Source organism: Ammospiza caudacuta, chromosome 13 (genome assembly GCF_027887145.1).
Source record: "Ammospiza caudacuta isolate bAmmCau1 chromosome 13, bAmmCau1.pri, whole genome shotgun sequence".
Taxonomy (NCBI): Eukaryota; Metazoa; Chordata; class Aves; order Passeriformes; family Passerellidae; genus Ammospiza; species Ammospiza caudacuta.
This window is the reverse complement of record NC_080605.1, coordinates 6478622-6491668: the sequence shown is the minus strand read 5'-3', so window position 1 is coordinate 6491668 and position 13047 is coordinate 6478622. Positions and strand designations below refer to the sequence as shown.

The window sequence follows — 13047 nt, the reverse complement described above, 5'->3', positions numbered from 1 at the left end:
AAGTTAATGTCAAAGTTGCCTGTCTCTTCTCCAAAGAACAGCTCTGGTGGAAGCTGCCCCAAGTTTGTAAATACCCACATTAGCCTCGTTTGCCTGGGCACACTGTGGGCTTAAAGTAGCAGCACTAAATTAGAAGCTGGGTTAAGAACCTCTGAAAATCTGCCCCTATAATAGCAAGACCTACTGAGGATTTGAATGCTACCTTGGTAACCCTGCTAGGAGTAGAAAGGTTACTGATGTTTGTCTCTCTGCTGTCTGGAAATCATTCTCCTAATCAGCCCCTGAACTCACTCGGGTTCAAGTCCTGCTAGAGTTCCTAACATGCATGTATTATGTATTCCTCTGTCCAAAAGCAAGTCCCAATTTAAGAACAATTCATTTTTATTGAAGAAGCAGTAATAAATTTGGTTACAAATCCCACTTTCATCACTTAACCAATGCCAATTCACTGAAAATCAATATGCTGATACTTAGAACATATTTATAACTGAGAAACAGTTGTAAGAAAACTGTGCAGAAGTGCATAAGCACCAAGCTTAATCCTCACATGCTCTAGCAAACTTTATTATTCAAAAACTCAAAGGACTTGGGCACATTCCTCCAGCTACTTGTATTTTAGCATTTAGGAGACCTTAGTGTTGTTCTGACATCTTGGCAAGACCAAAGCTTTCAGCAATATGTTGGTTACTTCTGAAACATGTGAATAACCTAAAGAATGTTGTTGGGACAATCAGGACAGTCAGCAGGAACTGCAGTGCAGGTAAAGGAAGAGACATTTAAGTGCCTCTCTTGACCAGCATCCATTTCCACTGCATATGCCTCCACAGTTCTTACTGGTATATTATCCTCCTCCATCAACCCCAGACAATCTGATTCATAAGAAAAAATGCTGAATAAATCATCATGATTTCCCAAATAAAGGCAGTCTGGGGGAAAATGACTGCAAGTGAGTTTTCCCTTGACTGCATACTATATATCAAAGGAAAAACTGCAGCAGAAACACCGACCAGGACTGGACCTCTCTGCAGAGACCTCCAAATGTGACCTGACAACTTGTGGAAACAACATCAGGGTGCCCAGCGAAGCATGATGGGACAAGGGCTTGCCAGGGCACAGCCAATGTGATGAAGAGACTGGCAGCAACAATAATGTCTGGGTAACATGTGGATGTCCAGCAGGACAATGCATTAAGGATTTATTTTCAAAGTACATTATTTTTTTAAGCATAACTCCACATTCTAATTAGCACAGCAAGTATTTCCAGGTTTTTGCTTGACTGTAATTACCATGGCACACACAAAAGGCAGTCTCTTGTGTTTTGTAACTGACACAGCTGCTTGCCGGCAGAACAGGCCTTAAACCAGATTTTCAACTTATTTTGAATAAGGTAGATAAAATTAATTTTCTCCCTTACTTATGAAAATTTTTCGTGCTTTAAGACAGTGGATGGATAGAAATTTTAGAAATACATACCTCCTTATAGTTCAGGTGTCTCAATGCCTCTGTCCATCAAAACATCCCCATATGTACCTTACAGATACATTAATTAAATATGTACATCAGTACATAAAAGTAACAGTACATGAACATGAATCTGCATCCATATACTATGGTTAATGTAGTTTATTAGTACTATATGTGCAGCAATATTGCTACATTATAGAAGAATATAATATGTTACAATTCCACTCAAATCTTAGCAGAAACAGCTTAAAACTGATAATCCTCTGTGGATTTGGGTTAAGTCCTACAAACACACAGAGAGGTTCTACTGAAATTATCTGTTCCCAATACCAGGCCCTGACAAGCAGTGGAGATATCTGCCACTACATCCAGCAGTGCAAGTCAGCCACTACTGAGATCCTAAGTCAGAAATCTGACCCAGGCTTCATTTTCCCAAAAAGAATTTTCAAACTCTTGTGTAACACAATAGCAATTACAGCTGTCTCAATATTAAATGCTAGATGTTTGACTTTCAAGCCAGGCACACCATAGATACTTACACAATGTCATCCATTCAAAAGAAATCCTTCTCAAAGAATGGTTCTGCTAATTAGACTGTTGGCATACACAGATTTTGCATTTGACAGATTTTCTTCCCTAGCTTCAAACAACAGAAAAATTTAAATTGCTTTCTCACAGATACTGAGCAAGAGGAGATAAAACACAAAATGGCCCTTGCTGCTCATGAACATGACAGGAACATAACACTGGAATATCTTATGTCAAAAATGAGTATTTTTAAAAGTCATAGAGAAAATAATGCTTCCTATTCAAAAGGGTAAAATCATCTTTTTATTTAATCAGAAAGTATATTTCCTCTTATTTTTCTTCAGCATGGAAAATAGCAAAAACAGGTTCTATAAGCAGATTGCTTTTCCCACATATTTGCAAACACCATTTATTTGCCCTTTGCAGTATCAAATCTAAGCCCCCTCCACAGCTCTCTTTTCAATTTATACAGGAAACTAAAACTAAAATTATAAACTCTAGTCCAGAGGTTTTTCCTACTTTAGCTGCTTAATTCCCTATTAGAGTCAATTCGTGTATCATCAAAAATCCTTCTTAGGGCAGCTCATCCTGAAGTCTGCTTTTTTCCTCTCTGATATTCCCTCCAGTTGGAATTACTTCCTTTTAACTTCATATTACAGACAAAAGCTGTAGCACTGAAATTCATTCCCTATCACCAAAATCAATCTTCATAATCCACTGCTGAAACTTCATCATAGGTATCTATCTGTAATTGCTTATTTTTCATGCCTATCTGTGGTTGAAAACTGATAAACAGAAGGATTTATTATACTGCCTTGCTCTGAAATCCAACCACATTAGGTGAGGTAATACACTATAGCTGGCCACCTTTCTGCTCACAGGAAATATATTATAGATCATCAGTCATCATTTTCATCCCTTGGAGAAAAAAGAAAAACAAACAAAAAATTAAATAACTTGCTGGGAAGTTTAATCATAGTAAAAATGGAAATAAATGGTGATGAGTCAGTAAAAAACAGGGAAAGTCTCTAAAATATTTAAACTGCAATAACAACAACCAAACAAAACAGGGAAAAGCCTTAATACTCATACACTATGAAGACTGGGTTACACTTCCCACATCAAATTTAAGACATACAGAGGAACTAAGGAAGGGAAAGCCCTCTCAAAATCATGAACTTTTTGGGACAGTTCAACTTAAAGACTTGTCAGAATGGAAGCACATACTGAAAATTACAAAAACCAAACGGGTATCTTGATGGGATAATGGTTCTCTTCTGCTTTAGGTTTTTACAGCTTTACTGAATCCAGGCTTATTTAAAAAATCTCTTCTGTGATGTTCACCATTAGTTTTCTGGGAGGGGATTTTAACATAAAGTAACACAAACCAGTTGCTCCAACCTGCTGTTGCAGCTGGTTATAAAGGCTCCTTGGATTGCAGAGAGATATTGCAAACTGATACATCCTGTCATTTCAGACAGCAACTGGAAAAAATATTCCCCCACCTACCAATGAAGTTACACCAAAGGTGGCAGGAAGAAGGCAAAGGATTTAATACTTAATCATTCAGTTAACAGCAACTTCTCTGGGCTTTTCTGGTTAAACCAAGCCCTGAAAATCAAGCCTGCTGAAGCTGACTGCATTTCAAACACTGTGGGTCAGAGTTGCCTCTAAACCCATCTCTTTTCACCGTGTCATTTTAAAAGATGCTGTCAATCTGTGAAATCCTATGTATTCTCAGACTTCTGATTGCATTAGGATTATATGACTGTCTTTTCTCTCAAAAATCCAATGGATAATTCTACAAGATGAGACTTGGAAATAAAATCCTTATATTCATGCAAAATGTAGGCTTCTCTGCATCAGTGTAATTGATAAAACTGACAATGCCAGACATTCTGATTTCTAAAAATCTGACAATAGAGAATATGTAGTTGACTGAACATGTCTCTGCAATTGTGGACAAACATTATACATTCCTTGAATGTTCTGAGGGAAGAGGTATTATATTATCATGATTAAACCACAATGGGTGAGAAGCTAGGCTGCTCCTGGCATTTTCAGGTCATTACAATTTACTTTTAAAAGAAGATTATGAGAGTGTTAAAAGTCTTGCAAGCCTTGAGGTTACTACTGCTATTACATACTACCCTAAATCCATCAGCAAATTAAGTATTCAAGCTGGTATTTTTCTTTATGGCTTGTGGGTTTTTTTAGGTTGCTCCCACTTTTTACCCTAAATAGGCAAATGTTTTTTAAAAACTTTGGGGTTTTATTTGGGTTACTCCAAGTTAAATGTTTGGAGTTGGTTGAGGGATACTGAGGTTTTGAAGACCCTCAGCAAATATCATATTGTGTTATTTTAAAACCTTACTCTATAATATGTCTTCATTTAAAATACCTACTGAGTATAGAGTTTGGGAAGACACATCTTCAGAAAAAAATCTTAATGCCCTAAGCCTCTAGCTGCAATCAGGAGAAATCTCTTTTCCCATTTTCATACCATAACATGAGATAAAAGCTACTGGTTATTTTACCAGTCCTACTGTATATCCTTCAAAAAATAGGACAATTATGCACAAACATTTCTCTACTGTCATTTCTGAAAATTCCTGAGGTATATGATGGGCTACTTTTAAGTACAGTAGTTTGCTCATTCATAAAACATAAACCTTCTAAAGAGATAACTTTGATGGGCTCAAGCTGGGGACAGCCCATGTTCTCTCCTAATATGCCTCATCTTTTTTGCAGACAGAATAATGACAGCCTGGCATGTCTCTGCTCCTTACCATCATACAGCTTTTAAAATAGAAGTTAAAGCAAACCAGAAAACAAAAGTAAAGAAAGCACCAGAGGAGCTCAATGATCAGGCAGAAAGGATATTAGCATAAATAATCAATTAAAAGACATTAAGGTGATGACCATGTTATCAGGGACTGCCAGTGTGGCATCAATCTTCTGAGGGTGGCAGTCGGGGAAACCAAGCGTGCCCAGATGTGAAATAATGACTGCAAATTAATAATCACAAGAGACATCCTTAAATAACAAAACATGTGTCTTAATGAATTACTATTGATTGCAAAAAGCATTATCATAAACAGAGGACTTGGCTAAAGCAGGAGCAGCCTCTGTGCCACTGTGAGATGGCAAGTTCTGATGAAATCTTCCTAAGAGTTTCTTGGGGAAAATCCAGCTTGTTTTTCCATAGTCTTTCATGGGCAAGGAGAAAAAAGTTTGAAAAAGGGAAAAAAAATGGTAAAAATGCCACCACAATCAGTAGCTTCACCAACAGAGCCTGCTGTACCTCCTTGGATCACTGTGGAATCCCAGAATGATTTGGGTTGGAAAGGACCTTAGAGCTCATCTCCTTCCAACCTCCTGCCATGGGCAGGGACACCTCACCCTAAACCAAGCTGCTCCAGGCCCCATCCAGCCTGGCCTGGATGTTCTATAATTTATTTGTTCTATCAAATTGTCAAATTTGTGCTGAAATTTAGTTGGATTTTGAGAAAAAAGGAAGTTCATTTCCTTTGTAGAAACTGAATGTTTGAGATGATAAACAGCCAGAAGATCTAAACAGCTTTGGTGTTCAAGTCACAGCAGTCTCAGAAAGATATTTTTAATCTGACTGCTTGGAATAAAAAGCAGGAAATTTCAAAATATTCAGACTGATCAAACACCAAGATGGTGCTCCACAGCTTCCTCAGACATTCCTTTCTGCCACAGATCAGTAACACTCCAAGTCTGTAAACACCCAGAGCTGTCCTGAATGCTCACAGAACACAGTTCTTTTTAGCTTAAGTGCATGAAACCCACTGCTGTTTAATGAAACCCATCTGCTGGATAATAGATGATGATTTCAACTTAAGCTCAGCTTGAAGTGTAACTGTTGACAGCTGTAATTCATGAAACAGGTAATAAGAAATGTAAAAAAAAACATCACCCAGAAGCTACTTAATTCTTAGGGATGATCCCCCCAGAATCAATACAGCTAGTAGGGGAATAAGGCCTCAGATAAAATTAAAACAGATGATCCTTGACTTCCAAGCACAAAATCCTTCAAGGTGGAAATATTACCAAAATTGGGATCTCCACTCTCTATGTTGATTTAAACAGGATAAATATATTTAACATACAAGAGATGCTGTGAACTGTTGGAAGGCATGTCAAACATCACCCTCAGTGAATCCCCTGATGAGAAAAAATGAATGACAGGAGATTACAAAGCTAAAGCTCATGGATCAAGTAAGGTCAAGGGAGCTTGAGACAGCAGGATTAGAGAGGTGGGATCTTTAATGCACTTCCCCCAAGCACTAATGGAATAATAATGGCTCCTTCTCAAATTAAATGCTACCCCATGTTGAAATATTAATGTGTATGACAGTCTAAGAAATTTTACCTTCTGCTCACTGGGTAGAAACTTAAAATAGCATTATGCATTTGCAAAGAGTAAATCATGTCCCAATAAACTGAACGGCATAAAATCCTGAAATACCACCAAAAAACCATGAGCATAACCATCAGTCCTTCCAGGCAAGGTTAACTGAAGAATTTAACCCAGGGCTGAGTGATCAGTGGGGTCACCAGAGGAAACTCCTCCTCCTCAAGGACCATGTGCCAAAAAACACTTTAAGCCCTGAAATTCTGCCGTTCTCTTTAGCATTTCATGGCACAAACTAATGCATTGGGTGTTCCTGGTGTTTCCCTTTGGTTTGAGATTGTAAAGTTTGTGTTTTGGTTTATTTTCTTTTGGATGAAATGTTTGCTAATTACAAAAAAAACCATAAATATTGCCAGGCCATTCTTTAATTTCAAGTGTTTTCAGCTCTTGAGATTGATTTTTCTGTCTGATGCCAAGGCAGAACCTCACAGCACCTTCCAGTATCTTAAGGACTCTGCAGGGAAGCCAGAGGGACACCCTTTGTCAGGAAGTGCAGTGACAAAAAAAGGAGTCATGGGTACAAATTGGAAGAGAGGAAATTTAGGTTAGGATGTTAGGAAGAAATCTTTTACTGTGAGACTGGTGAGAGACTTGAAGAGGTGTCTCAGGGAGGTTGTGGGTGATCCCAGCCTGGCTCTGTTCAAGTTTAGGTTGGGTAAGAGCTCACCTGAAGCTGAAATACCAACCAAGGCACTATGTCCTCTCTTGTCCAGGCCCTGAAACTCCTCCACAGGCACAGGAGAACCCATTCCATTAAAAAAAACCAAAACAAAACAAACCCACAACAAACAAAAAAACCTCAAACAAAAAACAGAAACCAAACAAAACCCATCCATTAAAAAGTCCAGATTTTTCTGTTGCTACTTTTAGTGACTAATTGCTGCCTTCAGAAAACAAAAAGTATGATAAAACTAAATCTACAATGTATCAAAAAAAGAGAGAATTAATCACACAATGAATAAGCAGAACTAGTAACATAGTATTTCCTCTACAGATTGCAGTTAATTTTACTGTAGCAGTAAAACAGACTAAATTGTTATTTCAAAGAATAAACAAAGGATTGTTTTCAGGCATCTACATTAAAATAAAACCATTACATTGATAAACAAAATATGTCTGGTCACAAAGCAACCTCAGCATGTAATGCACTGGTAATGATAATAATTATGGTAGTGATTTGTGCACATCACTAACAAAAACCTTAGAGCTCAACTGCAGCTTTGCCAAAAAACCTCTACCCTGGATGCTGAAAAGTTCTTCAGACTGCAAAACCCCCTTAAATCTACCCCTGACATGGGTGAACATACACCAGCACAAAGCCTGTGGTCTACCAAGAGATACCCAGGCAGTGATGAGTGAGTGTGTTACCCTGGTAGCTATCTGCCAGGCCAAGTACAGTGAGCTCCCTTAGCTCATACCTTCAACAAAATGCAACTCAGGGAAAGAAAACCCCTCCTTGTCATCAACATGTGGGAGAAATCTGGATATTGAGATACTAAAGGTCTGGCTGCATCTGGAACCCCAGCCCTGCACACACTGCTGTGCTGATTATCCAGGACAGAATTGAGAGGAAGTAAACAGAAAAACATTCCAAATTCTCTTTTAGCTAAAGGGGGAAAATAAACAAACATACAGCCTGTTACATGCCACTTGAAGAAAACTGAATTCAGGCAAAGGACATCTACACAGTCCCATTTATGAGCTAAAGAGTGGGGGCTGTCACAAACTAGGAATAAACTGCTCAATGTTGCTTTATTACCATATACCCATCTTCTTGCTACTAATTTGAGAATGGTCCATCAGCCAAAAAAGAAAAAAACAAACCAAAACCACAGTTGTGCCCAGAGATACATTAGGATCACTTGTGGCACAATGCTTTTAAGCACTTTTTACTGCTGTAAGTCATGAAGTGCACATTACATATGAATCTCAATAAACTACACTGAAAAGATAAAGCAAAAGAGGGTAGACTTTATATGCTAAAGTATTTAAACATCTTGTCTTATCCCCAACATCATTGCCTGGGTTAAAGAAGAGAGTAATGACAGAATTAATTATTGGTTCATTTCAGTTCACAGTTACCAGGCAGCAAGAAGAGTGGAAAGTAAAAAAAAATTTGAAGAAATTAATACAACTTTATACCACTTGACAATAAATAGACACCTGATATCATAAACTCTAATGCTAGAAACCCACAGCTACTGAAATGTTTATGGTTATGTGTACTTTATGGTATTTTAGCACAAATGCTAAAAGCGAAGTAAATAAACTGGAGAAAGAACCTGAACATGCACTTTTATTCACAACAAAATTCAGTGTAGCCATCTCCACACTTTAATTCATCCTGAAAGTTCACTTCTATAAATACTTAAAAACTTGTGTTTTCTCCTGGAGCTTTTGCAATATTTTGCACCTGTTTTAGACTAAGAAAAACACATAGTTATGGTAGGCATCTTTTCTCCTATTCCTTCCTTTTGGTTTTCTTTCTACAGATTACTGCAGTTTGGACTGTGAGCAAGCAGAGAGACAGAACTTTCTAAATCTGTTTCAAAGATTACGTTAAATGTGCTTTAACGTAGTATGAAAGGAGTATGAAAGCATTCTGCAACTTGAAAGAATTTTGAAAGTACCAAGTTTTTATTAACCTTTAACTGATTAAAACAGTAGTATTAAATGTATTTTGAATTTGGTCTCCTTTAAACCAAGAAACTTAAAATCATCACTACCTAAAGTATGGCATTTGTCTGTCCACAATTAATTGCTGTCTAACTAATCTGAGTCAGAACTTAGTCCTACATATTTCTTAGAGATTTATTCTCTTACTACTACATACTACCAGCACTAATACATTAGGCTAGTGGAAAATGCTCCAAAGTACTTAGTGAAAGTACATGATGGTTAAAAAAAAAAGTCCCTGAAATTAAGTTAAAACTTGCTTCAGACTTTTTTAAACTCCATTAGCAAGCCTTGCCCTGGAAGTGAAATCTCAGGCATGACAGAATGACAAGCTCTGTTCCAGGCAATCTCAGACTTCTATATTCAGACTAGGTAGGGGAAAAACCGATCACAAAGGTGAGACCAGCAGTAACCCGGGGCAAGGTTAGCTACCACGGCTCCAACAACATCTTCTTGATCCTGACAGAGGGAACTGACACCAGCAAAGGGCTGGAACTTGAGCTCCATGACAGAGTGGTGAACAGCCCAGCAGCAGGCTCGGATTGACCCGATGGGTTCTGTCACTGCCTCGGAGCAATGACATTCCCCTCGGCAGGCGGCCTTGCTCAAGAGTGACTAGCAGGGGTAGGACACACAAAGTGCTGCGGTTTGGAAATTGGTCTGTCAAGCTCTTGGTCTGCAGCCAAAGCTCAGGCTGGAACACAGCACAAAGCCGGTGCGAGTGACTGACACCAACACGCGACAGCGACAGGCGCCACAAAACCCCAGGGAGGAGGCGAGGAGGATCTGAGAGCTGCTCCTCAGACCCGAGCGAAAGGAGCTGCCGGGGTAGCCTCGCTTCACAGGGGGAAGGATCCGTGTCACCGAAACTGCCGGCGCTAATTAGAGCCCTGCAGGCATCCTCAGGGATTGCCAGGCACCGAGGAATAAACTGCCTCACTCCTATGGGCTGCCCCTCAGCCAAAGGCAGCGAGATAAGGGACAGCAATCGCGTGGGAAGCTTTTCATCTCTCCCGCCCGCGCTGCTCTGTGGCTGAGGGAAATCACCCTGAGCAGCTGCACTGCCGAGCACTTCATCGTTCTCACAAGCACTAAAAGTCCCATCGAGCCAAACCCTTCCTGGACCCCTCCAAGATAAAATCAGGCCAACCAACTCATGTCTTCTGATAAGATTTTCTCCAGAATACTCGTTCTGGGCAATCTCTGCAATATTGTTACAATCGCAAGAAACATAAAAATTAAAAAAGCGACATGGTGAATGGGCAGAGATATCCACCATTCATAAATTAAAAATATGCTTAAACTAATCGGTATTTTCATAGGTGAAAAATATTAGCCAACATCACAATTTAAAAGGAAAAGAGAATTTTAAAAAGCAATATATGTAATCAGCAAATGAAATTAGCTATACCATTTAATTTGAGTAAGGGCTTGTGAAAAATGACAGTATAAGTCACAGACATGCCATTTTAATGGTGTACATTGAACTCCTGAGGTATTTTTTAAAAGAACAGCTACCTAAACACAAGGACTCCAGTCCTGCAAAACCCCACACCATGCTTGTGAGTCAAACACGCTCAACTTTAATAATGACTCAAAACTCAATGGCTTCAGCTGCATGCTGCAAATTAGGCACTTACAGGATGAGCGCTATAGAGAATATTTTAATAACAAACCCCTGTACTGTGTCTTGACCACTAACTAACAACTAAGAATTCTAACCCGTGAAACACTTAAATTCTGCTAAATACCTTACTGCTCCAAGCATTTTCACACAGCTGTACAGTCCACTTTTCCTAAGCTACACAGTGCCTCTTGTCACTTCTAGTGTTTTTAATGATAATAGTTTACAGATTTAAAAGACCAAAAGTACATTCCCCAACACTGCATATGACACCTGATGCTAAACCACCGTTAGGTGCTTAGTCTGCAGTCACCTGGAGACAAACTGTTGTCACCTGCAGACAAGCTGTCCTCAGCCTCCCCGATGGGACCAGACCACTACTCCGTCTAAGACTTTGCCTAACACGCACCTCGGCGCTCCTGGACGCGGACGACGAGTTCCCAGGCGGCCACCGCCTCCCTGTCCAGGGCGGCGCGCAGCGTCACCTCGCCGCTCTCTCGCTCCACGCTCACCGGCGACTCCTCGACGGGCGGCGACAGCAGCTCGAACCAGGCGGAGGCGAAGCGCGCCGGGGCCAGGGTGGCCAAGCGGGTGCCCGGCCGGGCGTCCTCGGGCAGGGCAAGGGCCAGGGGCGCGGCGGGCGGCAGCGCGGCCCGGCGGCGGCGGGGCGGCGGCGGCGGGAGGCGCTTGGGCTGCGGCAGCACCTCCAGCTCCAGGGGCTCGCTGAGCAGCGCGGGCCGGCCGCGGTCCCGCGCGTAGACGCGCAGCGGGATAGGAGCGCGCAGGTGGAGCAGGGAGCTCACCAGCACCACGCGGCCGCTGCGCGGCACCACGAAGAAGTGCGCGCTGCGCGGGAGGGCGAAGTAGCGCAGCTCCGCGTTGACGCCCGCGTCCGCGTCCTCGGCCCGCGCCTGCCACACCTGGGACTTAAGCGCCAGCGTCTCCTCCACGCGGAGCTGCGCGGAGCCGGGCCCCACGAAGCGCGGCGCGTTGTCGTTGTCGTCCAGGACGCGCACGGTGAGCGCGGCCAGCTCGGCGGGCGCGGCGCCCTGGGGCGCGCAGCGCTTGCAGCACAGCCCCAGGCGGAGCGAGTAGAGCGCCCGCGCCTCGCGGTCCAGCGGGCGGCGGGTGCGCAGCCACACGCGGGCCGTGCGCGCGTCCAGCGACACCTGGAAGTGCGAGTGTCCCTCGCCCAGCAGCTGCAGGTGCCAGCGGCGCCCCTGCACCTTGGCGCACCAGGGCTCGGGCCCCAGCCGCGTCAGGGGGATGCTGAGCCCGCGCACCCGCGTGCCCGCCGGCCGGTTCTCCGCGACGTGCCCGTCGAACGAGGGTGTCCTGCGCGGGGCGGCGCGGGCGGCGGCCAGAGCCCAGCAGAGCAGCAGGCAGCCGGCGGCGCGCCGCGCTCCGCGGGGGCCCATGCCGGCTGCGAGCGGCGGCGGCTGCGGGCGGGCGGGTGCGCGGCGCTCCCCGCGCTGCCCGGCCCCGCTGCCGCTCCCCGCAGTGGGCGGGCGGGGAGGGGCCGGGGCACACGGGGCCGCTCCCGCCCCCGCCCTGCCTTCCCCCGCTCCGGGAGCGCTCGGAGCGCAGCGTCCCGTGCGCCGGCCGCAGGATGTCCCCGCCGGGCACTGCTCGAACGACGCCGCTGATGGAACGCGCCGCCGCTCGCTTCTCCTCCTCCGGCGGCCGGGCTCTCCCTCCATGCGCCGCGGGCAGCAGCGCACAGGTGATGTCCTGCAGTCTCTCACATGTCAAGCAAGCCCTCCTAGCACCCCGGTGCCCCCTGAAAACATTTAATTGCTGATTTCTAGACAGCTACCTATTGTAGGTATGCCAGTTTTGCTTTCAGCTTGTACTTGAGGGCTGTCACTGACCTGAAGTCACATCTTTGGTCACAATTAATCAGCTCCCTTATATCTCCGGATTTGTGAAGGTAAACAAATTCTTGATGAAATGTAGCTTGACTAAAGAATGATACTGGTGATAACCAGAGAGAAATATAACCCAACATTTATTTGCCTGTTTGGATTTTTAGAGTAAAACTAAAAACGCAATAAAAGTAAATTTCGCCATGTTATGACTACATAAATCAGGGATGTTGTAGAAAAAGTCACTAGATTATGCAATTCCTCTTCAAAACAGATCAGTGCTTTCAAGAATAAAGTCCAAAACAATACAAAATGGGTATTGGCTGTGTTTATGTACTACATGAATCATTTAAGATTAAGAATCATTCTGAGATTAAAGAACAGCAAAATAATAAAAGATACTCTGTATTGGTCACATCACTCAAATTTCATGAGTATGAATAATGTTT

The 13047-nt window shown here is 42.9% G+C and overlaps 1 protein-coding gene across 1 annotated transcript in view; it reads right to left on the bottom strand.

Moving 5' to 3' along the window:
* The window catches only part of LOC131563590 (neural-cadherin-like), a 58543-nt gene extending 46392 nt beyond the window's left edge, over positions 1–12151 (bottom strand). Inside the window, exon 1 of the mRNA XM_058813695.1 lies at positions 11143–12151. Coding sequence (XP_058669678.1) covers positions 11143–12151 — 1009 coding nt within the window. The remainder of the gene's footprint in view (positions 1–11142) is intronic.
* Positions 12152–13047: the final 896 nt, after the last annotated feature.